Here is a 21344-nt window from a genome sequence, read left to right as displayed (position 1 = left end):
AAACCACACTTTTAAGGTCTCTCAAGAACTGTCTAGAAGCCACCGATAAACTTAGTTAAGGCCCTCGAAAAGACTGGTGAGACCGCCGATAAATATAGTGAGATCCTCAAGAAATCTAATGAGATCCTCGATGTTATGATAAAGAACCACCTAGAAATTAAGCATACACTGACTGAAATAAAGAATATTATACAAACTCCCAACAGCAGACCAGAGGAGCGCAAGAATCAAGTCAATGATTTGAAATGCGAAGAAGCAAAAAACACCCAACCGGAAAGCAAAATGAAAAAAGAATCCGAAAATACGAAGATAGTGTAAGGAGCCTCTGGGACAACTTCAAGCGTACCAACATCAGAATTATAGGGGTGCCAGAAGAAGAGAGCGAGCAAGATATTGAAAACCTGTTTGAAGAAATAATGACAGAAAACTTCCCCCACCTGGTGAAAGAAATAGACTTACAGGTCCAAGAAGCGCGGAGAACCCCAAACAAAAGGAATCCAAAGAGGACCACACCAAGACACATCATCATTAAAATGCCAAGAGCAGAAGACAAAGAGAGAATCTTAAAAGCAGCAAGAGAAAGAAACTCAGTTACCTACAAGGGAGTACCCATACGACTGTCAGCTGATTTCTCAACAGAAACTTTGCAGGCCAGAAGGGAGTGGCAAGAAATATTCAAAGTGATGAATACCAAGAACCTATAACCAAGATTACTTTATCCAGCAAACTATCATTCAGAATTAAAGGTCAGATAAAGAGCTTCACAGATAAGGAAAAGCTAAAGGAGTTCATCACCACCAAACCAGGATTATATGAAATGCTGAAAGGTATCCTTTAAGAAGAGGAAGAAGAAGAAAAAGGTAAAGATACAAATTATGAACAACAAATATGCATCTATCAACAAGTGAATCTAAAAATCAAGTGAATAAATAATCTGGTGAACAGAATGAACTGGTGATTATAATAGAATCAGGGACATAGAAAGGGAATGGACTGACTATTCTTGGGGGGGGAAAGGGATGTGGGAGATGCGGGAAGAGACTGGACAAAAATAGTGCACCTATGGATGAGGACAGTGTGTGGGGAGTGAGGGTGGAGGGTGGGGTGGGAACTGGGAGGAGGGGAGTTATGGGGGGGAAAAAAGAGGAACAAATGTAATAATCTGAACAATAAAGATTTAATTTAAAAAAAAATTAAAAAAATACCTGGGGGGAAAAAGAAGTTTTTGAATATGTAACTTCATTTACTTGCGATTCATTTTTTTCCTAAACTGCTGTAAAATCCGCAAAAATGCCTTGGCAATTTTAGCATAGTTCCTAGGATATTGGTTGGCACTCAACGGGTTAACAACAACAAAAAAGTGACTTAAAATCTAACCTGTGATTGGGCCAAACCATTATACTAGCCCTGTAATATGTGTGTACTGTGATGCATATTGAGAGAGATTATAGAAAAAATGCCCAGTTCATTAAAAGCATGTTAAGGATTTTCCTTTATTATATCACACATCATTTCTGATTTTAGTGTCAGAAATAGTTTTCCTTTTCCTGGGCACCGATTTTGTTTTTATTTTTACTTCAAGGACACTAATGTTTCACTGTGGAATGTTGGACTTTCACACAATTACTGCTAGAAATCTGAAAGCCAAAATTGTGTCCCAACTGCAGCAAATATTTTACTATCTTAACTTCTGATTCTACTACCTGGCCCTACATTTTTCCTTTCCTTGTGTGTTTTGCAATAAACGAGCTGTCATCTTTTTGCTGGCAGAGGATGTCTTAAATTTGTAATTAAAAAAAAAAAAAAAGCAACACAACACCTGTGAATCGCAATAAAATGAGGTATGTGGATCTGATACCTAATTCCCAATGAAACAACCCAGGCTAGAGGGTCATACCCAGCAAAAGATTAAATCCCATATTCCCACAGGGAACTATCATTCTATTCGGGGTGAATTCCAAGTTTCTTTTAGTCAAACTTTGTCTCCCCCTAACTGCTACATTTTGAATCTTGCCTCTCTTTTCTGTTTGTTCTCTTCTAAACATACTCCACTTTCACCAAAATCCCTTTAAGTATAACTCAAAATGATTATTTAATATTAATCATCAACCTTACAGAAATAGTTTTATTCTTAGAGGCTATGCATGTTCTTAAAAGGCTAATCAGTTACTCTTCTCTAACACTCAATTAAGAGTATACACTGTCAGCCCTAGCCGGTTTGGCTCAGTGGATAGAGCGTCAGCCTGCGGACTCAAGGGTCACAGGTTCAATTCCGGTCAGGGGCATGTACCTCAGTTGCGGACACATCCCCAGTAGGGAGTGTGCAAGAGGCACTGATCAATGTTTCTCTCTCATTGATGTTTCTAACTCTTTATCCCTCTCCCTTTCTCTCTGTAAAAAAAAAAAAAAATCAATTAAAAAAAAAGAGTATACACTGTCTTAACCAATATATTTTCATCTCATTTGCATGACTACTTTACATATATTGTTTGTATTTTCTTGTTCAAATGCAATTCTCAAAAATAAGAACAATGGCACAAGAGGTTCACTGAAGCTCAGAAGTTAAAAAAAAATTTTAAATGAGATACCACTCAAAATAATGTGCAGTTAGATCCATTATCTGTAATTAATTTGTACAAAAAGTTTGCTCCCCCCCCCCCCCACAAATAAAGTACAAATAAGAATAATTCTGAAAACATGAATTTTTTGGACTAGAGGGCCACTGTGGTTAGTTCAATGCACTGTCTTGAAATACTGTCCAAGAGAAGTATGAAGCTATAAAAACTTGTAAACACCTTTCAAACAAATCTCAGTGATACACTAAGGACACTAATCATTTCTCCAGAACAAGTACAATATAATTTTTCCAATATTACAAATGAAATCTGCCTCAAATGATAAAGCCCCAAGCTATAGATCTATGATTAAAGATTAAAAATTTGTGTGTCAGCCCAGCCAGTGTGGCTCAGTAGTTCAGTGTCAACCTATGAACCAGGAGATCACGGTTCATTTCCCAGTCACGGCACTTGCCCAGATTGCTGACTCGATCCCCAGTAGGGAGCCTGCAGAAGGTAGCCGATGGATGATTCTTTCTCGTCATTGATGTTTCTATCTCTCTCCCTCTTCCTTCCTCTCTGAAATCAATAAAAATATTTAAAACAAAATCTGTGTACTAATAAAAGGACCATATCACACTACTACCGAGAAACTTGTAACATGCTATTACAATACTTTGCTCGGAAGGAAGCAGCACGTGCTAAAATCCTTATTAAATAACACTGCCTGATGTCATATATTACCAATGTCATTCACGATAAGAAAACAACTATTATATATGCATGCTAGCACAGTTTCCTTTACACTTAAATACACAATGAGTCAACATTTAACAAATATGCCAAGATACTGTAAGAATTCCATGACTTTTTTATGTATTTAACCTCTAAAATCCATGCTACAAAAGGGCTATAATTTTTTAATTTAGTGAATGATAACTTTGCAAGCCCGATGTAGCTTGGAAAGGACATCTTGGTTTTCATTAAAGGATGCAATACCTACAAGTGCTTTTAAATGAAAGGCTGCTCTGAATATCCTTATATCTACAGTGTGTCTTCCTGGTCTTAATGCAACAAATCAAATTATAGTTACTGGACATTTATTTTCAATATATCATATAAAGAAATAGATCATAAATGCAAGACTTATTTCACATTTATGAATCATAGCTATTTATGTAAAAAGGGAACACATTTGTTTCTTCATGACCCTATAATGCCAGGTTTTCAAACACCATTATAATGACTTTGAATACATTCCTCAAGTAGTGTATATACACAATATATTTGGTATCTTGAACATAATACCTGGGAAAATCTAATTTTCATTTTAAGGATACCAGGATTTTTTTAAAAACACTAATAATTGATTTTATCATCAAGATCAAATATTTCTCTCACACGTAATGATTTTCCTCACTTGGAGTTTTTTTAAAATGTATTACTGGGCAAATCCAAAAAAATACCATATTTAACAGTGTGGTGGCAGGAGGGATAGGGGGGATAAATCGTGATGGAAGAAGACCTGACTTGGGGTGATGAGCACACAATACACAGTGTACAGATGATGTGATGTGGAATTGGGCACCTGAAACCTGTATAATATGGTTAACCAGCGTCACTCCAATAAAATAAAAACCATATGCAAACACTGTAGTTAAAGAAACACTTTACAGCAGCAGTAGCCAACCTTTCGGACGTGGTCCACGGACCACCGGTTGGTGACCGCTGCTTTGGAGAGTTTAACAATTAGTATCCTAACTTTTGTGCATATGACAGAACACTAGACATAATCTTCCCTTTTTCTTTCCTATTTTTAAACTTTAAAGTGCCTTCTATGATTTTTGGAGACAGCTTAAATATAATGCAAACCACTCAACTATGCCAACCAAAATACTGATCTTTAACAATTAGAGCAAACCAACCTGGTTCAGCATAGAGAACAAGATATAAGAGTTTAGCACTACCAAAACCAATGTTACCAAATAACCATAATCTGTAGCTTTTGTTGGCCTGAGAAATACCGATAGGGTCATTTCCCTGATAAGCTTCAGTTAAGACCATTAGTAAAAACCTATAGATCCAAATATAAACATACAGGTAAGAACTGTGTCATATGGCAAAAACTGAAGTAGTTTCTGACTATCTGAAAATTGTACAAGTTGCCCACATTGGGTTTTCAGTAAATAATTTACAATAAAATTTCTTCTTTGCAATGCTCTTTAATCTATTATTTCAAAACAGATTTTAAAAGAAAAACTTTTTCATGTATTCCACTTTGCTATCATTAGAAAATATATAAGCCTTTTACTGAACCAAATATCCCAATGGGCAACACAAATTCTGAAGCAATCAAGATAAATCCCCTGCCTGATGGCACAATGAAATCTAAATAATTCAAGACAGAAAAACTTTACCTTAAGTTTCCCCCCACATATTCCCTTGTATATCTTAAAAACATGTACTACACATATATTAATAGAAACAGTCTGTTCGGAACCAAAATAAATAATTGTAGCAAACAAATTTAAAATAAAATATTTAAATAATTTTACTTAAAACTCAAATAAAAAGTTAAAGTTTACAAAATAATAAAATCACAAACAAATAATAATCATACCTCAAAAAAAGTTTAAGCATGTGAATAAAGATGTTCAAAGTATTCTATAAGCAAAAGAAAATGTTCACCAAAACTGAAGAAAAAGGAAAAAAAAAAAAAAAGGATTGCATGTAGGAATACCAATATTACTAAAGGGCTGAAATTCTTAAGTAAATAAGTCTAGGGGATGTTATACTTGCCAATTCAAGGCCTAGTATAGCATCTTTGTGGATTACTGCATTCCCAGTAACAAGCACTGAAGTACTCAATAAATGTTTTTACTTAATTTGGACTAAACTGAAATTTTGTACATACAATCAAACATTGTCAAAAGTACTTGACAATAAAGATAATTCAATATACTGTACTGACACAGGAACCAAAGTAAAAAACTTGAACAATGCATATACATAAAACAAATTTTTTACAGCTTTAAAACATTTAGAATACAACAAAACAATGTAAGCCTATGCAATAACACAAACAATGTATATAATTCAGAGATACATCATTAGCAAGCAATTCAAAAGATACAGTAGTCAGAATGAAAAGATTCCTAGTTAGCCAAAATGTCGAGGTCTTTAGGCAGAGTTATCTGATAAATTTATGGATAAATAGCAGGCCACCTAATCCAAAACTTTAAGTATTATTATATTAAGTAGAAAAAGTTAAAGGAAAATGAAAAAATATACTGAAAAACTGTAATGCAGAGGAAGTCTAGAGTCACTGAAAAATAGACCAACACAACCTAAACCTCTGAACTACTCTAGGGAACAGTGAAGGGAAGGCCTAACTTCTCCATCTGAAGCTGATTTCCCTTATCTAATTCTAGCTTAAAGGATAGGTTAATTGCACCGAAGTTTGTTGTAATATTCTCTTTGCACTATGTAAGAAAATCTATATATTTTTCCACATATTAATATTAGCTCCAAAATAATTTCTTTTTGAGAATTAGTTTAGCCCTACAGAAAGTTACTTTCCTCAATCTTTCATTGACTTCAACTACATAGAGATCCTAGAGCAGTGCTGGCCAACAGAAATGTAATGTAAGCCACATATTTCATTTTAAATTTTCAAGTAACCACTTTAAAAACAAAAATAAAATTTTAAAATAAGGTGAACCCACTGGCATGGCTCAGTAGTTGAGCATTGACCTATGAACCAGGTCATGGTTTGTTCCACAGGCCCGGTTGTGGGCTTTATCTCCAGTGGGAGATGTGTAGGAGGCAGGCGATCAATGATTCTCTCTCAATCTCTCTCCTACTCCCTTTCTCTCTGAAATCAAAAAATATATATTTAAAAAGTTATTATTAAAAATATATTTTAAAGGTGAAATGAATTTTAAAATCTTATTTAACAAAAATTATTCAAAATATCACCTCAACATTAAAAATTTTTGATGAAATATTTTACATTCTTTTTTTCATATTGAGTTTTTAAAATATGGTATGCATTTAACAGCACATCTCAATTAGGAACAGAGTCATTTCAAGTGATTAATAGTTAAATGTGGCTAGTAGTTACTATGTTAGATAGCACAGGTCTAGAGTTCTTTCTTTGGTTCTGAGGTACTTGTAAAAATATCAAAAGATCTGATAGGAGCAGACAATATTGAACTTGAAAGGCTGGAAAGGGCAACAGAAAGGTCAATTCAGCTGTTCCCCTTGACTCCAGCAAGCCTAGGGTCATGTCCCAATTTGCTAGGCAAAATCCTAATTACACCTGTTGTCATGAAATAATTATTAACAGCATCCCCTATAATTCTCAGTGTCCCACTTAGGATGATAAAATTATATGGTTGCCCTATCTATATCCATAATATCCTCGAAAATAACTCCACACTCCTTAGAAGGAAATTTAGTTTAAATTCTAATTCTGATGCCTAGAATATCTAAATTCAAAGGAAAGAACCCTAAATTCACTGCCCTCATCAAAAAAAGAAAAAGGAAAAAAAATGCTGCTAAAAATTCTTTTTATTTTAAATTGCAGACTAAAAAAAAAAAAAAAAAAAAAAAAAAAAGTTAAGAATTACCTGTTGAACAAGGCATCTGGAAATTGGGATCATTGCTATCCAAAACAGGCAAACAGAACTGGTTACTTGCAGATCCTAGCATAGGATCCTTATCGCTGAGCATGTTCTTCAGCGAGTCCTCTAAGACATTTTGACTTGTACTAAAATCCTCACAGACTTCATTCTCCAGGTTGGATCCTAGAAATAGGGCATCATCTAAGTGTTCAGTAGGAATTAAATGATTAAATGTATCAACTATATCCATGAAGACTTCTGTGTGTCTTTCAACCCTATAGAAAGACAAAAAAAATACCATAAGAAATAAAGCTACCAATTGATAATCACCTAAAACCAAATTATTTTAATAGTTCTGAGTCTAAGAACACACTTGAATTGAATTGTTAAAAAAAAAAAAAAATCCTCACTGTTTCCAATATACATTTGGATATGTAGAATGAATCGTTACTAAATGTTTCTTCATCATGCATGTAGAATATCATTGTACCAGAAACCCTATTAAATGTTTACTCACTTTTAGAAAAGAAAAAAAAAACAACACTATGTACATACTCCATTAATTTCACATATTTGAAAGAACTACAAGGCTTAAACCATAAAAATCATGTTTTCAACCATAATCTTTCCATAAATTAAGAATAAGACATTGGCTTTACAATAAGTCCATATGAAACAGCTAAAGTCAAATAATTTATTGTCCCATACATATTAAAACTGTAAAATAGCCTTGTTTTATTTACAAAGCATTTAAAGAACGATAATATAGAGAGAAAAAGATTTCTGGTGGGGGAGTGGGGAAGGTAGAAACTATTAAACTAAAACCAACAAGTCAAAACTCAAAAAACTACACACATTCAGGAACAGATGTGCACATACACACACTGAGGGGGGAACCCTTTTAGGATACAATGAGATAAACAAGACAGCAACATATCAGAGACTTAAATTTATTTTAGTGAGGTATGTGCAGCTCATACACATATCAAGCTAGTCTCCTATTTGAAATGTACCCTACTAGATATCACTCAGTAAAAGTCCCCTTATACCAGGGGTGGGCAAACTTTTGGACTCAAGGGCCACAATGGGTTCTTAAACTGGACCGGAGGGCCGGAACAAAAGCATGGATGGAGTGTTTGTGTGAACTAATATAAATTCAAAGTAAACATCATTACATAAAAGGGTATGGTCTTTTTTTTTTTTTTTTTTTTTTTTTAGTTTTATTCATTTCAATTTGCCCACGGCTGTCTTATACTCTAGAGGAGCCTCAATTATAAAAAGCTGAATTATTTTCAATATTGGTTTCAGAGAAAACTGAAGTAATGTACTCTAGGGGGCAGGGGAGTCAACAAAAATCTAGTAATATTCAGTTAGCTAGAAAATTCCACTAATTAAGCAAGATTCCAAGGTTTTTTAGATTAGCCAAATCTACCAAAACTTCTTCAAACTGTCCTTGAATTATTTTCCCTATAAAAATGAGGGGACCCTGGCTGGTTTGGCTCAGTGGATAGTGTTGGCCCACAGACTGAAGGGTCCCAGGTTTGATTCTGGTCAAGGTCAAGGGCATGTACCTCAGTTAGGTCCTGGTGGGGAGGCAACCAAGACAGGAGGCAACCAACTGATGTCTCTCTCTCTCTCCCTCTCTCTCTCTCTCTCTCTCTCTCCCCCCCCCCCCACTCCCCCTTCCTCTTTCCCTTCCCCTTCCCCTCTCTAAAAAACAATGGGAAAATAAAAAATAACAAAATAAAATAAAAATCAATGGGAAAATATCCTCCAGTGAGGATTAAAAAAGAAAGAAAGAAAATGAGGAGAGAGGAAGTTCAAAGATATTCTACAATTTACTAGGTATATATATATATGCTGCTAACAGTTTACCTACATTTAATTAATGTATTTCCAATCAGAACAGACTATTGTTTTAAGAACAAAAATGCATTCAAATAATTTAAATGTCTTCCCAAGTCACAAAACAGAGCCAAGATTCAAATAGGTTTACAAGTTCCACAGCCCAAGGCCATAATCCTTACACACTGAGCTACCTAGCTAAAACTGACTAGATTTGATTCATTAAAGGCACTTGTGTTTTGTTTTAAGAATAGCCTATTGATTTTTAGAGAGTGCGAAAGGGAGAAGCAGCATTGTTGTGACAGCATAACATTGCTCAGCTGCCCCCTGCACGCCCCCCACCGGGAATGAAGCCCTCAACCCAGGCATGTCCCCTGACAGGGAATTGAACCAGCAACCTTTTAGTGCACAGGATGACTCCCAACCAACTGAGCAACACAGACCTAGTAGGCTAAAGGCTCTCCTTTAAAAACTATTTTCCCTAATTTTCTAACAAATCAGTGGTTGCCTTGGGCCTTGAATAAGAGAGGGATGGACTACAAAGGAACAGGAAGATACTTTAAAATTTATAATGAAACTATTCTAAATTTTGATTGTGGTAGTAATTTCATGAATGTATATATACCCACCAAAATTCATCAACCTGTTCATTTTAAATGGATGCAGTTATTGTAACTGAATTTTAAGTTTTTTAAAAAGGAAAGAAAATTTTCTCTCACAAAAAGTAATCCTCTTCTAAATAGACAGATCTCAATATCTCTTCTACAATGTATTTATATTAAAACTAGAGGCCTGATGCATGAAATTCGTGCGGGGGGGGGGGGGGGGGTGTTCCTTCAGCCCAGCCTGTAACCTCTCCAATCTGGGATCCCACAATCCTGGACCACTGGCTCCTAATCGCTCACCTGCCTGCCTGCCTGGTCGCCCCTAACTGCCGTCCCCCCCCTCCCCCGCTAGTCTGATCGCCCCTCACTGCCTCTGCGTGCCAGCCTGATCATCCCTAACTGCACCCCCAACCCCCCGCCGGCTTGGTTGCCCCCAACTGAACCCTCCCCCAACCCCCACCAGCCTGGTTGCCTCTTACTGCCCCCCCTGCCAGCCTGGTTGCCACACACAGCCTGCTTGTTCAGTCGTTTGGTCGTCCCTCACTAACCCCCCTGCTGGCCTGGTCATAGGCAGCCATCTTATGAGGGCATGAGCATTAATTTGCATATTACCTCTTTATTATATAGGACTAGAGGCCCGGAGCACAAAAAATTGTGCACTCGAGGGGGAGAGGGGGTCCCTCAGCCCAGCCTGTGCCCTCTCGCAGTCTGGGACCCCTCGGGAGATAACGACCTGCTGGCTTAGGCCTGCTCCTGGGTGGCAGAGGGCAGGCCTAATCCCTAGGTGCAGCCCTTGGTCGGGCTCAGAGCAGGGCCGATTGGGGAATTGGGGAGCCGCCCCCTGTCATGCACAGAGCAGGGCCGATTGGGAGGTTGCGATGCCACCCTCAGTCACGCTCAGGGTAGGGCCGATTGGGGGGCTGGGGCACCACCCCCTGTCACACTCAAGGCAGGGTTGATGGGGAGGTTGCGGCGCCACCTCCTGTCACGCACAGAGCAGGGCCAATCCGGGGGTTGGGGCGCTGCCCCCTGTCACGCACAGAGCAGGGCCGATCAGGGGGTTGGGAAGTTCCCCCCTGTCACGCACAGAGCAGAGCCCATCAGGGGGTTGGGGAGCTCCCCCCCCCCCCCCCCCCCCCCCGGTCACGCACAGAGCAGGACAGATGAGGGGGTTGGGGCGCCGCCCTCTATCACCCACAGAGCAGGGCCGATCAGGGGGTTGGGGCACCGCCACTGTCACACTCAGGGCAGGGCCGATGGGGAGGTTATGGCTCTACCCCCTCACACACAGAGCAGGGCCGGTGGGGTGGGGGGGTTGGGGCGCCGCACCCTGTCACACACAGAGGCGCAGGGCGATCAGGAGGTTGGGGAGCTCCCCCCTATCAGGCACAGAGCAGGGCCAATCAGGGGGTTGGGGCGCCTTCCCCTGTCAGGAACAGAGCAGGGCCGATAGGGAGGTTGTGGCCCTGCCCCCTGTCACACACAGAGCCACAGGGCGATCAGGGAGTTTGGGCACTGCCCCCTGTCATGCTGATCCCGGTGCCGGGAGGCCTCGCGGCTCCACTGATCCCAGTGCTGGGAGGCATATTACCCTTTTACTATATAGGATAGAGGCCTGGTGCATGGGTGGGGGCTGGCTGGTTTGCCCTGAAGGGTGTCCTGGATCAGGGTGGGGGTCCCCACTGGGGTGCCTGGCCAGCCAGGATGAGGGGATGATGGCTGTTTGCAGATGGTCACACACCCTTCAGGGTGGGGGTCCTCACTGGGGTGCCTGGCCAGCCTGGGTGAGGGGCTGAGGGCTGTTTTCAGGCTGGCGGGTGGCGGAAGCTCACAACCGCTTTTTTTCTTTTTTTTCTTTTTTAATTCTGGGCCAGCTTTAGCTCTGAGGCTCCAGCTCTTAGGCCTCCGCTGGTAAAAGTAGGTAATCGAAACAATGTATAACTCCAGCTCTGAGATCCCAGCTCGCTGAAAGCTCGTTTCTGGGTTTTTTTTTGTTGTTGTTGTTAAAATGTTTCAAACTGCCGGCTCAGAGGCCTGCAGCAGCGGGCGGGAATGTTGGTTTCCTCCCTCACTGAGGCAACCAAGCCTCTTGTTAGTTTCAAGCTGCCTGGCTGCCAGCCACCATCTTGGCTGACAGTTAATTTGCATATCTCGCTGATTAGCCAATGAAAAGGGTAGCAGTCGTATGCCAATTACCATGTTTCTCTTTCATTAGTGTAGATTAACACACATTTAAAATGAAATAGAAAAAGGACAGTAGTTGGGAAACTGGTAAAATCATAATGTCTGGAATTCAGTTAATAGTAATGTACAAATGTTAATCTCTAGTTCTGATAAAGGCACTGGCATGTCAGATAAGACAATAAAGGAAACTAATTAAAGGGTATATAGAAATTCTATACTATGTCTGCAACTTTTCTATAACTCTGAAATTATTCCAAAATTAGTCCTTTTTTAAAAAAATAAACACAATCTAAAATATAATGCCCTGAGATACCTAGTAATGTAAATAGACGAAGATAATCAAATCTAATTAAGAAAACTTGAGTTGATTAATTAAATAGACTATTAGTCAACTTGATTTAAACAAATTCCTATTTCTTACATTGAAATTTTAAATGCTTCCTTATATTTGGGATTATAAATTTAATAATTAAAACATAACAAGTCTATCGAGGGTCTATTTTAGGTGGCTAATAAAATGTACATATCCAATTAGACCAGTACATATATGCTAAAATCAGAAAATATTTCTGAGTTCACAGTCACACCTCATGGTTACAGATAATAAATGTATCAATCTAAATCAGGAAATTGGATAATCTGCTTAATTCAAAATTACTCATTTATTCATAGTGTACTTATTAAGCATCATAGGTGCCAGTGAAACAAACCCGTCTCTAACTCAAGGAACGCACACCCCAAAACAGAGGACAGACATAAAAACTAATATATGTAAATATCACAACAAAATATAAAAGTGTTATATTGAAGTGCTGCAGACAGTATCACAGAGAAAGGTGAAAATCCTTGAGACAAGAAAAGCTAAGCAGGTTATGTGAGTGCTGGCTCCTAAAAGTCCAGAAGATACTCAGGCAAAGAGAATAGCATTTGCTAATTATATACAGGCAACTTTGATCCTAATGGACCATTTAGAAAGATTCAAGTATTAGTTCTAAGATTCTGAATAAAATTTAACCTAAGTCTAGAGATAGATCCCACTTTAAAATGCTTGTTTCATCTGAACTCTCGAAGAATTATACATTCATTTACACTCATGAAACCAGCATACATTGTTTTCCAAGTGTTTCATGTATGAACAGAATGTAAAAAGATAAGATTTAGAAAGTACCAACAACAATAATGTACTTCTACAAAGATCCCCTTTAACTTAAGAGTAAATTAAGCTCAACTTTTCAGAAACATCTTCAAGTAAAACTAGATATCTTATCTTCTTTAAAAAAAATAGTACATATAAACCTAAAAATTAAATCGGTAAAGCAATCAAAAGGCCCTAACAGGTTATCATATTAGGAAGCTGTCTCGTGTAAACTATAGTCTTATGTATATTTGGGTGGCAGAGGACAACAAATATATATCAAGAGATTACAAAATCTAAGAAGAAAAACAAAGCAGGGTAATAGTGATTTGGGAAGGGGGGGGTTTAAGGTTAAAGAGGGCATTCTGTATATGATGGTAAATGAAGGACCTGCTAACAGGGAAACATGTGAGCCAAAACTTGAAATGAAGAAATGATCCATGCATAAGAGAAACAGCAACCCAGGCAAAGACTTAAATGCAAAGGCCCTAGGAATGAAACAACTACTTGGTGGCTTCCAGCCCTTACACCACAGTTTAAATTAAGCCATCAATTAATTAAGCATGCTTACAATGAACAAATTTCTAATAAGCAGTAGTAGTACTAGTAGTAGTAGCAGCAGCAGCAGCAGCAGTAGCAGTAGTAGTACTAGTAGCAGAAAGAGAAGAAAAATAAAAATACCACTACTACTAATCATGACAAAATGTAAAACTTAATGTGCTCTAACTTCATGCCAGGAACTGTCCTACATGCTTTACATCAGTTTTTAATCAGAAGTGATTACATCCCTCCAGAGAACATTTGGCCAATCTGTACAATCTACTATGCCATGCAAAATTGTCTAGTAAAGATAGACTGGCCCTAGCTGGTTTGGTTCAGTGGATAGAGGATAGGCTTGCAGACTGAAGGGTCCCAGGTTTGATTCTGGTCAAGGGCACATACCCAGGTTGCGGGCTTGATCCCCAGTAGGGGGCATACAGGAAGCAGCTGATGGATGATTCTCTCATCACTGATGTTTCTCTCTCTCTCTCCCTCTATGAAATCAACAAAAATGTATTTTTTTAAAAAGATACACTGCTAAGAAATTAAAACTCCTGTGTAATATTTTGAAATTTTTAGTTAGCTATTTCTCTTCATCCCATCTTCATTATACAAATGATCACAAAAACTTAAATCCCTTGACCATTAAAAGATAATCTAAATTACACATGGAATTGTATGGAGACATTTGTGGTCATAGCAACTGGAGAGGGAAGGCTGACATCTAATAAATATACTACAATGCACTAAGAAAGCCCCACAACAAAGAATTAACCTGCCCCCCAAAAATAAATGCTGAGATTAAGAAACTCTGCTCGACATTTATTAATATAATCCTCACACCAATGCTGTATTATAATCCCAATTATACAAAAAATAAAATAAAAGTGGAATCAAAAAAATTATTTGAGCCCTAGCTGGTTTGGTTAATTGGATAGAGCATCAGCCTGTGGACTGAAGGGTCCCAGGTTTAATTCTTGTCAAGGGCACATGCCTAGGTTGTGGGCTGGATCCCCAGCAGGGGGCATGCAGGAGGCAGCTGATCAATGACTCTCTCTCATCACTGATGTTTCTATTTCCCTCTGCCTTCCTCCCTTAAATCAATAAAAATAAAAATAAAATGATTTGACATAGTAAGTGGTAGAGATGAAATCTGAACCCAGAATTTCATTCAAGAGTCAATGCATTTAACAGTACCCTGTATTTATTATCTCTTTGTAAAATTAAATTGAATGATTATTATGTGTAAGGCACTGTGCTACATTCATTTAAGTGCATAACGTCATTTAGTCTTCACAACCACACAATTAGGCAGGTACTATTACATTCTCAATTAATGAGAGAGGATAAAGCTTAGCAAAGTTACACACAATATTACAAAGTAAGTGACAGAGCTGGGACTCAAATCCACTCTGACTCAAAAGTCAGTTCTTAACCACCATGATATGGTAACATTAAAAGGAAATAATAGGTTACCCTTCCAATGTAAAGTCAAGGAAAATCACTAAGTGGTTACGCCATGTGATATGACAAAAATTCCACGAAGTGATACAACCTAATCACCTGTTCCGCATACCCATGTTAAATTATGGTACAGTTTCATTGGTTAGAATCTATTAACAAGATTTCATAAGAAAAAGCCAAGAATCACAACTTCTTTTCTGAATTTATCAGGAAAAATAATATATAAAAATCCAAGGTATATGACTTACTAAGACCAACGCAGAACCAAGAACCCAGAAAAAGAACTATCAAGTGTAAGGTGAACAGTACTAAGATGTAACTTTAAAGTTCACAACCATCCCAGCTGGTGTGGCTCAGTGGTTGAGCTTGAACATGGACCCATGAACCAAGAGATCATGGATGATTCCCGGTGAGAGCATATTCCGGCTCAGTCCACAGTAGGTGGGTGTGCAGGAGGCAGCCAATCAATGATTCTCTCTCATCATTGATGTTTCTACCCTTCTCTCCCTCTCCCTTCCTTTCTCTAAAATCAGTAAAAACATACTTACCAAAAAAAAGTTTACAACCATATCCTACTGACATTATGGGAAGCATTAACAGCTTGGATTAACCATAAAAACAGTGAAAGCAACTCACCACTAAAATTATGGCCTAAGTAATAGTAGTTCAAACTAAGATGTATTTAGCATGTACAAGGTACCAACCAGGCTCTATGCATTATCTCATTTGTTCCTCACAACAACTCTGAGGTAAGTGCAATTATTATTTCTATTTTACAGAAGAGCAAAATGAGATCCGACCATTACATAATTTGCTTAAAGTCACATACCCGGTATACCTAAATCAGAACCCAGGCAGTATGATTCCCAAGTCTGCAGTTTATGCACTCTGCTTGCGTAACATATTTTTATGTTGTTAATATACCATTAATGAAACCTTTAAAAAATACTGGAAACAGCCCTAGCTGGTTTGGCTCAGTGGATAGAGCATCGGTCTGTGGACTGAAGGGTCCAGGGTTCAATTCTAGACAAGGGCACATGCTGGGTTGTGGGCTCAATCCCCAGTAGGGGGTGCACAGGAGGTAGCCAATCAATGATTCCATCTCATTATCTCTTTCTCCCTCTCCCTTCCTCTATGAAATCAATAAATAAATAAAAATACTGGAAACAAAGTGATGTACACTTCTTCCAAAATAAATTAGGAAATATGCATTTAGCCCCTCCCTACACATAAAAAATAAAATGGCTATCCTCTATGTGTATAAACATTTTACAAATTATCAACTACAGCCGAAACCGGTTTGGCTCAGTGGATAGAGCGTCGGCCTGCGGACTGAGGGGTCCCGGGTTCGATTCCGGTCAAGGGCATGTGCCTGGGTTGCGGGCATATCCCCAGTGGGAGATGTGCAGGAGGCAGCTGATCGATGTTTCTCTCTCATCGATGTTTCTAACTCTCTATCTCTCTCCCTTCCTCTCTGTAAAAAATCAATAAAATATATTTAAAAAAAAAAAAAAATTATCAACTACAAACTTCGCCATTTATTTTCAGCCTACAATATTAGAATGTTTTCATGTGGCCAGCTCACACAAATTATGAATGAATTAAAACTCTAGCCAGCTGGCATGGCTCAATGGTTGAGTGTCGACCTATGAACCAGGAGATCACAGTTCAATTCCCGGTCAGGGCACATGCCCAGTTTACAGGATTGACCGCCCCCCCCCCCCCAGTGGGGGTTGTGCAGGAGGCAGCTGATCAATGATTCTCATCACTGATGTTTCTATCTCTCTCTCTTCCTTTCTCCCTGAAATCAATAAAAATATTAAAAAATAAATAATATATTTTTTAAAAGACTCTAAAGTTTTGCCTTCCTGTACAATCTACTATGTCATACAAAACCGTCTGATAGTTATATTTGTGCTAAGATATTAAAACTTGTAATAGTATGAAGTTTTTACTTAACTATCTCTCTTCATCCCCTCTGCATTATACAAATTATCAGAAAAATTTAAATTCCCTTATTACAAGATAATCTAAATTAAATGCACAATGCATAGAATTTCCAGTCCATACTCTGGGCAATTTCTCATACAATAGCTTTTAACTCTAATAAATCTAATATGATTTAACACCTCATTTCTCTAAATCTTTTTCTCAATCTAGAATGTTCCTTGAGAGTACAAACAGCACGTGGAGCTCAAATACTTTGAATCAATTCAATATTCTCGATATCTTTCCCTGTTTAATCACAGGGCAACAATTTAAAAAAGAATCGTTTCTGCTCTCAAAAATGCACCAGTATCATAAATGTGTAACAATTTGCCAAGTCAATTTTGTAGTTAAAATGTAAAATGTCTATGCTTTTGAAAAGATACTCCAGGATCCTCAGAGGGTGCTCCAAGAAATAAAAGAGAAATAGAGCCCAAGAAAAGAAATCCAGCAACCAAATGTGAGAATTCTTGAAATGTAGATGCATGAAAATATTTAGAAAACAGCACTCAGCTATGGTGGCTCAGTGGTTGAGTATCAACCTATGAACCAGGTCATGCACAGTTCAAATCCGGTCAGGGCATATGCCCAGGTTGTGGGCTCGATCCCTAGTGAGGGGCATGCAGAAGATAGCCAATCATTGATGTTTCTACCTTTTTCTTCTTTTCCCTTCCTCTCTGAAATCAATAAAAAAATATTTTTTAAAAAAGAAAACAGGACTCCAAGAACCCTGAACTCCCTGACAGTGAGTGGTGAAGTAGTTATGATAATCCACAAACCTGAGATGCTAATCAATAAAACTCATTATCCCCAAAATATAGAAAAGATATCTCCAAACCTTAAGTAAAAAGAATTTCATGAGAAATCTTTCTGAAGACAAAACAGTACACTTAAAAAAGCCAAATGTACCACTTGGCTGGTATGGCTCAGTGGTTGAGAGTCAATCTTATGAACCAGGAGGTCATGGTTCAATTCCCGGTTGAGGCACAAGCCCAGTTTGCAGGCTCGATCCCCAGTGTGGGGTGTGCAGGAGGCAGCCAATCAATGATTCTCTCATCATTGGTGATTCTCTCTCTCCCTCTCCCTTCCTCTCTGAAATCAATAAAATTTTTTAAAAATTAATAAAAGCAAAATGTATCAAAAAGGCAAACGCCATATTACCTTGTCAAGGAAGATAACCATTATCTATATTTTAGTACCCCCCCCAAACAGAACTGCATACATAATTTACATTTACCAGTTTTTCCAAGTATAACCCATACAACGTAAAAATCTAAACTCTTAAATTTTGCACTAATCCAAATCACTTGCTTCCTTCCAACTTTAATCAATTGTTTTATTAAAAAGCTATTACATAAGCAAAGATTAACCTTTCCTAGCTGATTCCAACATTAAATACAATTTAAATTTTAATAGTATGGTTATAAGTAATTAACATACAAATTCCTTTCAATTTTTCTATCCTTAAATTTGAATTTGACTAAAACTATTTTTCACCTACATTTACAGAAACCACTTCTCTTAGATTTGAGGTATCTGAATCTGCAACCCGATGAGTATACTACAGGATCAGCTAGTTAGCTGAGGTCTACCCAAACAGCATGGAATGCATAATTAATTCAGTGTGATAAAGAAGTTCACTATCCTCCATAAGGATGCAAAAGCAGTATAATAAATCACATGTCCGTGCTCTTCAATAAACGGACCTATAAAGCATGCAAGGAATGGGAAAACTGGCCCTATCACTAACTCATTTTTTTATCCTTTTGACAATTCTCCAGTACAGCTATCAAATAAAGCTCAAAATCTTAGGTTGTAAGTCTGCATCCTTAAAAAATGGCCAACTTCCTGCTGCTAAGGAATCCACTGAACTGTGCGTGCAATAATAACTCCTAAAATCCCCCTTTAAATTCTGTTACTATCTTGGGGAAATGGAGTATGCAGTTCAAAGCAGTAATAGTGATGATGGTGGAGGGAAATTAACATATGGCCAGTAAACAAAAGAACTGAGAAAAACAGTAAATTCAGAAAAGGTCCACGTGGCAGTGAATGTTAAAAATTACTATTTTAACTAACAACCTTCTTGCAACACCTTATGGGCTCTGGAATGAAGCTACAAGTTCAAAAATAAAAGAATACTACAAAGGTTTCCTGGCTCTTTGACTCGTGTCTCTTTTCTACTACACACGCACATCCAAACATTTTCACAATCCCAAACACCTGTCAACTATCCAAAAAAAATGGTAGGAAATGAATGAGCAATGGAGGCGTCCTATTTTGGAAGATCTCAACCAACCAGTTTGGGAAAAAGGCAAGTTCGACACCCCCCCTCCCCCCCAAATAGTAACCAAATAGAACGTAGTACTTAAGTATTCCCCAGTAGTTTGCTATATCATTTATTATTTTTTTTTTTTAGCTTAAAAACAAGGTGGTAAATTTCTCTGGTGAAGGTCCAATGACCTATGCCTCGTTGCAAATTAAGCCTCTCTACACGTGATGAAGATGAACGAGGGCCAGGCGGAGAGGAAAGCTTTGTTGCTACTTACAAGAATGACTCTCCCTAGCCATCCATGGTCGTATTCTGCGAATGATTCCTGAACGGCACCCACACACCAAGCTCAAATGACCTCGAATCCTAAGTCCCTAGGAAATGGCATTTCCCACCCGAAGGCAGGAAAGGCTCCTCGGGCCGGGCCGAAGGCGGCAGGCAGGGGCCGGGGCCGGGGCTGCGCGCCGCTCCCCGCTTCTCCCCGTTCCTCGCCGCCCCCGCCCCCGGTGCGCGTCAGGTGATTAGTGACCGGGCACCATTAGCAACACGCACACAGCGACAAGTGGTTCGGTCAATGACACGGGTCCTCGGGAGGCCGGGCCCCAGGCTTCTCCTTTCCAACCTCAGCAAAAAGGCGTCGACAGTTTGGCTCCCGAGCACAAAAGCGCGCGGCAGGAAGAGGATGGATGGAGCGCCAACTCCCCCGTCTCCAAACGCGGGAACCGCACTCGGCCTCGCAGCCAAGGCCGGTCCCGGCTCCCCGGACCCGGGGCCCCAAGCTCGATGGCCGGGCTCCCTGGGAGGGAAGAGGCCCGAGTGGGCAGGGTCGGGGCCTGCAGGCCGGGCCTTCCCAGCCAGGCCCGCCGCGCCTCCAGGCCTGCTCGCCCGCGCGGCAGCGACGGGGCACACTCACCCCGGAGGGCCCGGGAGCGGGAGCGGGAGCCGGGACCGGGGACAGACCGCGGTCCCGACGCTCCGCGCGGCGACCTCGGCACCGCGGCTCCCTCCCGCCCTCCCTCCCCAGCCCGCGGTCCAAACGGTCCCGGGCGGCGGAGGCGCGGCCCGGGTAGGCCGAGGACGTTACGCAAGAGGCCAGAGAGCTCTCCCCGCCGCGCCGGGGAGAGGCGCGGAGTGCCCGCCGCGGGAGGGGCGGGGAGAGGAGCCGAGGCGTCGTGCGTGTGGAAGGGGATGGGGGAGGGGAGGGTTGCCCGTCTCGCTGGCCGCGGCCAGAGCCGCAACTCACCCAGCTCCGCCGACGAGCGCTACCACTGGCAGCAAGAGGAAGATGGTGGCCGCCGCCGCCGAGGAGGAGGAGGAGGAGGAGGAGAAGGAGGAGGAGGAGGAGGAGGAGGGGGCCCGGTGGGTGCCGCGGAGAGGGGGTATGCGCAGGACGTCGGCGTCGCTGCCACAGCCTCTTCTCCTCACGGGGTCGGGCGGCTGCTGCTGACGACACCTTCCTGGCTTCTGCGCCGCCCTCCCAGTCCTCGCTGCAGCCGCCGCCGCCCGGAACCCGAGGGTCGCTCGCCTCGCGGGGACTGGACGGCGGTGCGAGACCCCACAGCCATCGGCGTGCGGCGGCGGCGCGGGGGTAAAAGCCAGACCGCGTCACGTGACCCCTCTGTTTACCGTTCCGGGGCCGCGGCCGGAGCCGCCGCCGCGCCTGCGCACCGTGGGCCCTCCCGCGCCGCGCCGCGCCGCGCTGCGCCTCTGCGGGGCCCCCGGCGGCCGCGCTCCGCCTCGCCTCCGCCCGGTTCCTAAGCTTTTACACGACCGCGTACCGCCCGCGGGCTTCTAGCTTTCACCTCGCCGGCAGCCGGAAGGGGAGAGGCGAAGGGTCGGTCTTTTTCTCGGTTGTCATAAGCAGCGAGGCTTCGTAGTTAGTGTGATATCGATGGGCAGATCTGCTCCCCGGGTACTTTGCAGAGGAGAAAAAAGGAAAGCCTCTTGCCCAAGAGCCCCTGCTGGCGCGGCACCGAAGTCCCAGCAGGAGCCACCTCCACCCTCAATGGCTGCTGTCCTTCAGGACTCAAGTTGCCGCCTCCAAGAAACATTTCTGGCCCAAGTCAGCAGTTCTCAAAGTGTGGCCGGGGCACCCCCTGAGAGGTCCCCAAGACTTCTCAGAGACTCTTGAGCCCT

At 40.8% G+C, this 21344-nt stretch overlaps 1 protein-coding gene across 2 annotated transcripts in view; it reads right to left on the bottom strand.

Annotated features, from left to right (window-relative positions):
* Positions 1 to 20879, bottom strand: part of PHF3 (PHD finger protein 3) — a 97001-nt gene extending 76122 nt beyond the window's left edge. The window contains exons 1-2 of one of the 2 annotated variants that reach the window (XM_081093642.1): positions 20452 to 20853; positions 7187 to 7455 (exon numbers count right to left, since the gene is read on the bottom strand). In XM_081093642.1, the coding sequence (XP_080949768.1) occupies positions 7187 to 7430 (244 nt within the window). In that variant the 5' untranslated portion in view covers positions 7431 to 7455; positions 20452 to 20853. Of the gene's footprint in view, positions 1 to 7186; positions 7456 to 20451 lie in introns of both variants that reach the window. The other variant, XM_081093643.1, reaches the window with a different exon arrangement.
* Positions 20880 to 21344: the final 465 nt, after the last annotated feature.

The sequence above is a fragment of the Myotis nattereri genome (assembly GCF_964212035.1).
Source record: "Myotis nattereri genome assembly, chromosome: 6".
Taxonomy (NCBI): Eukaryota; Metazoa; Chordata; class Mammalia; order Chiroptera; family Vespertilionidae; genus Myotis; species Myotis nattereri.
This window is presented reverse-complemented; position numbering and strand designations above follow the sequence as displayed.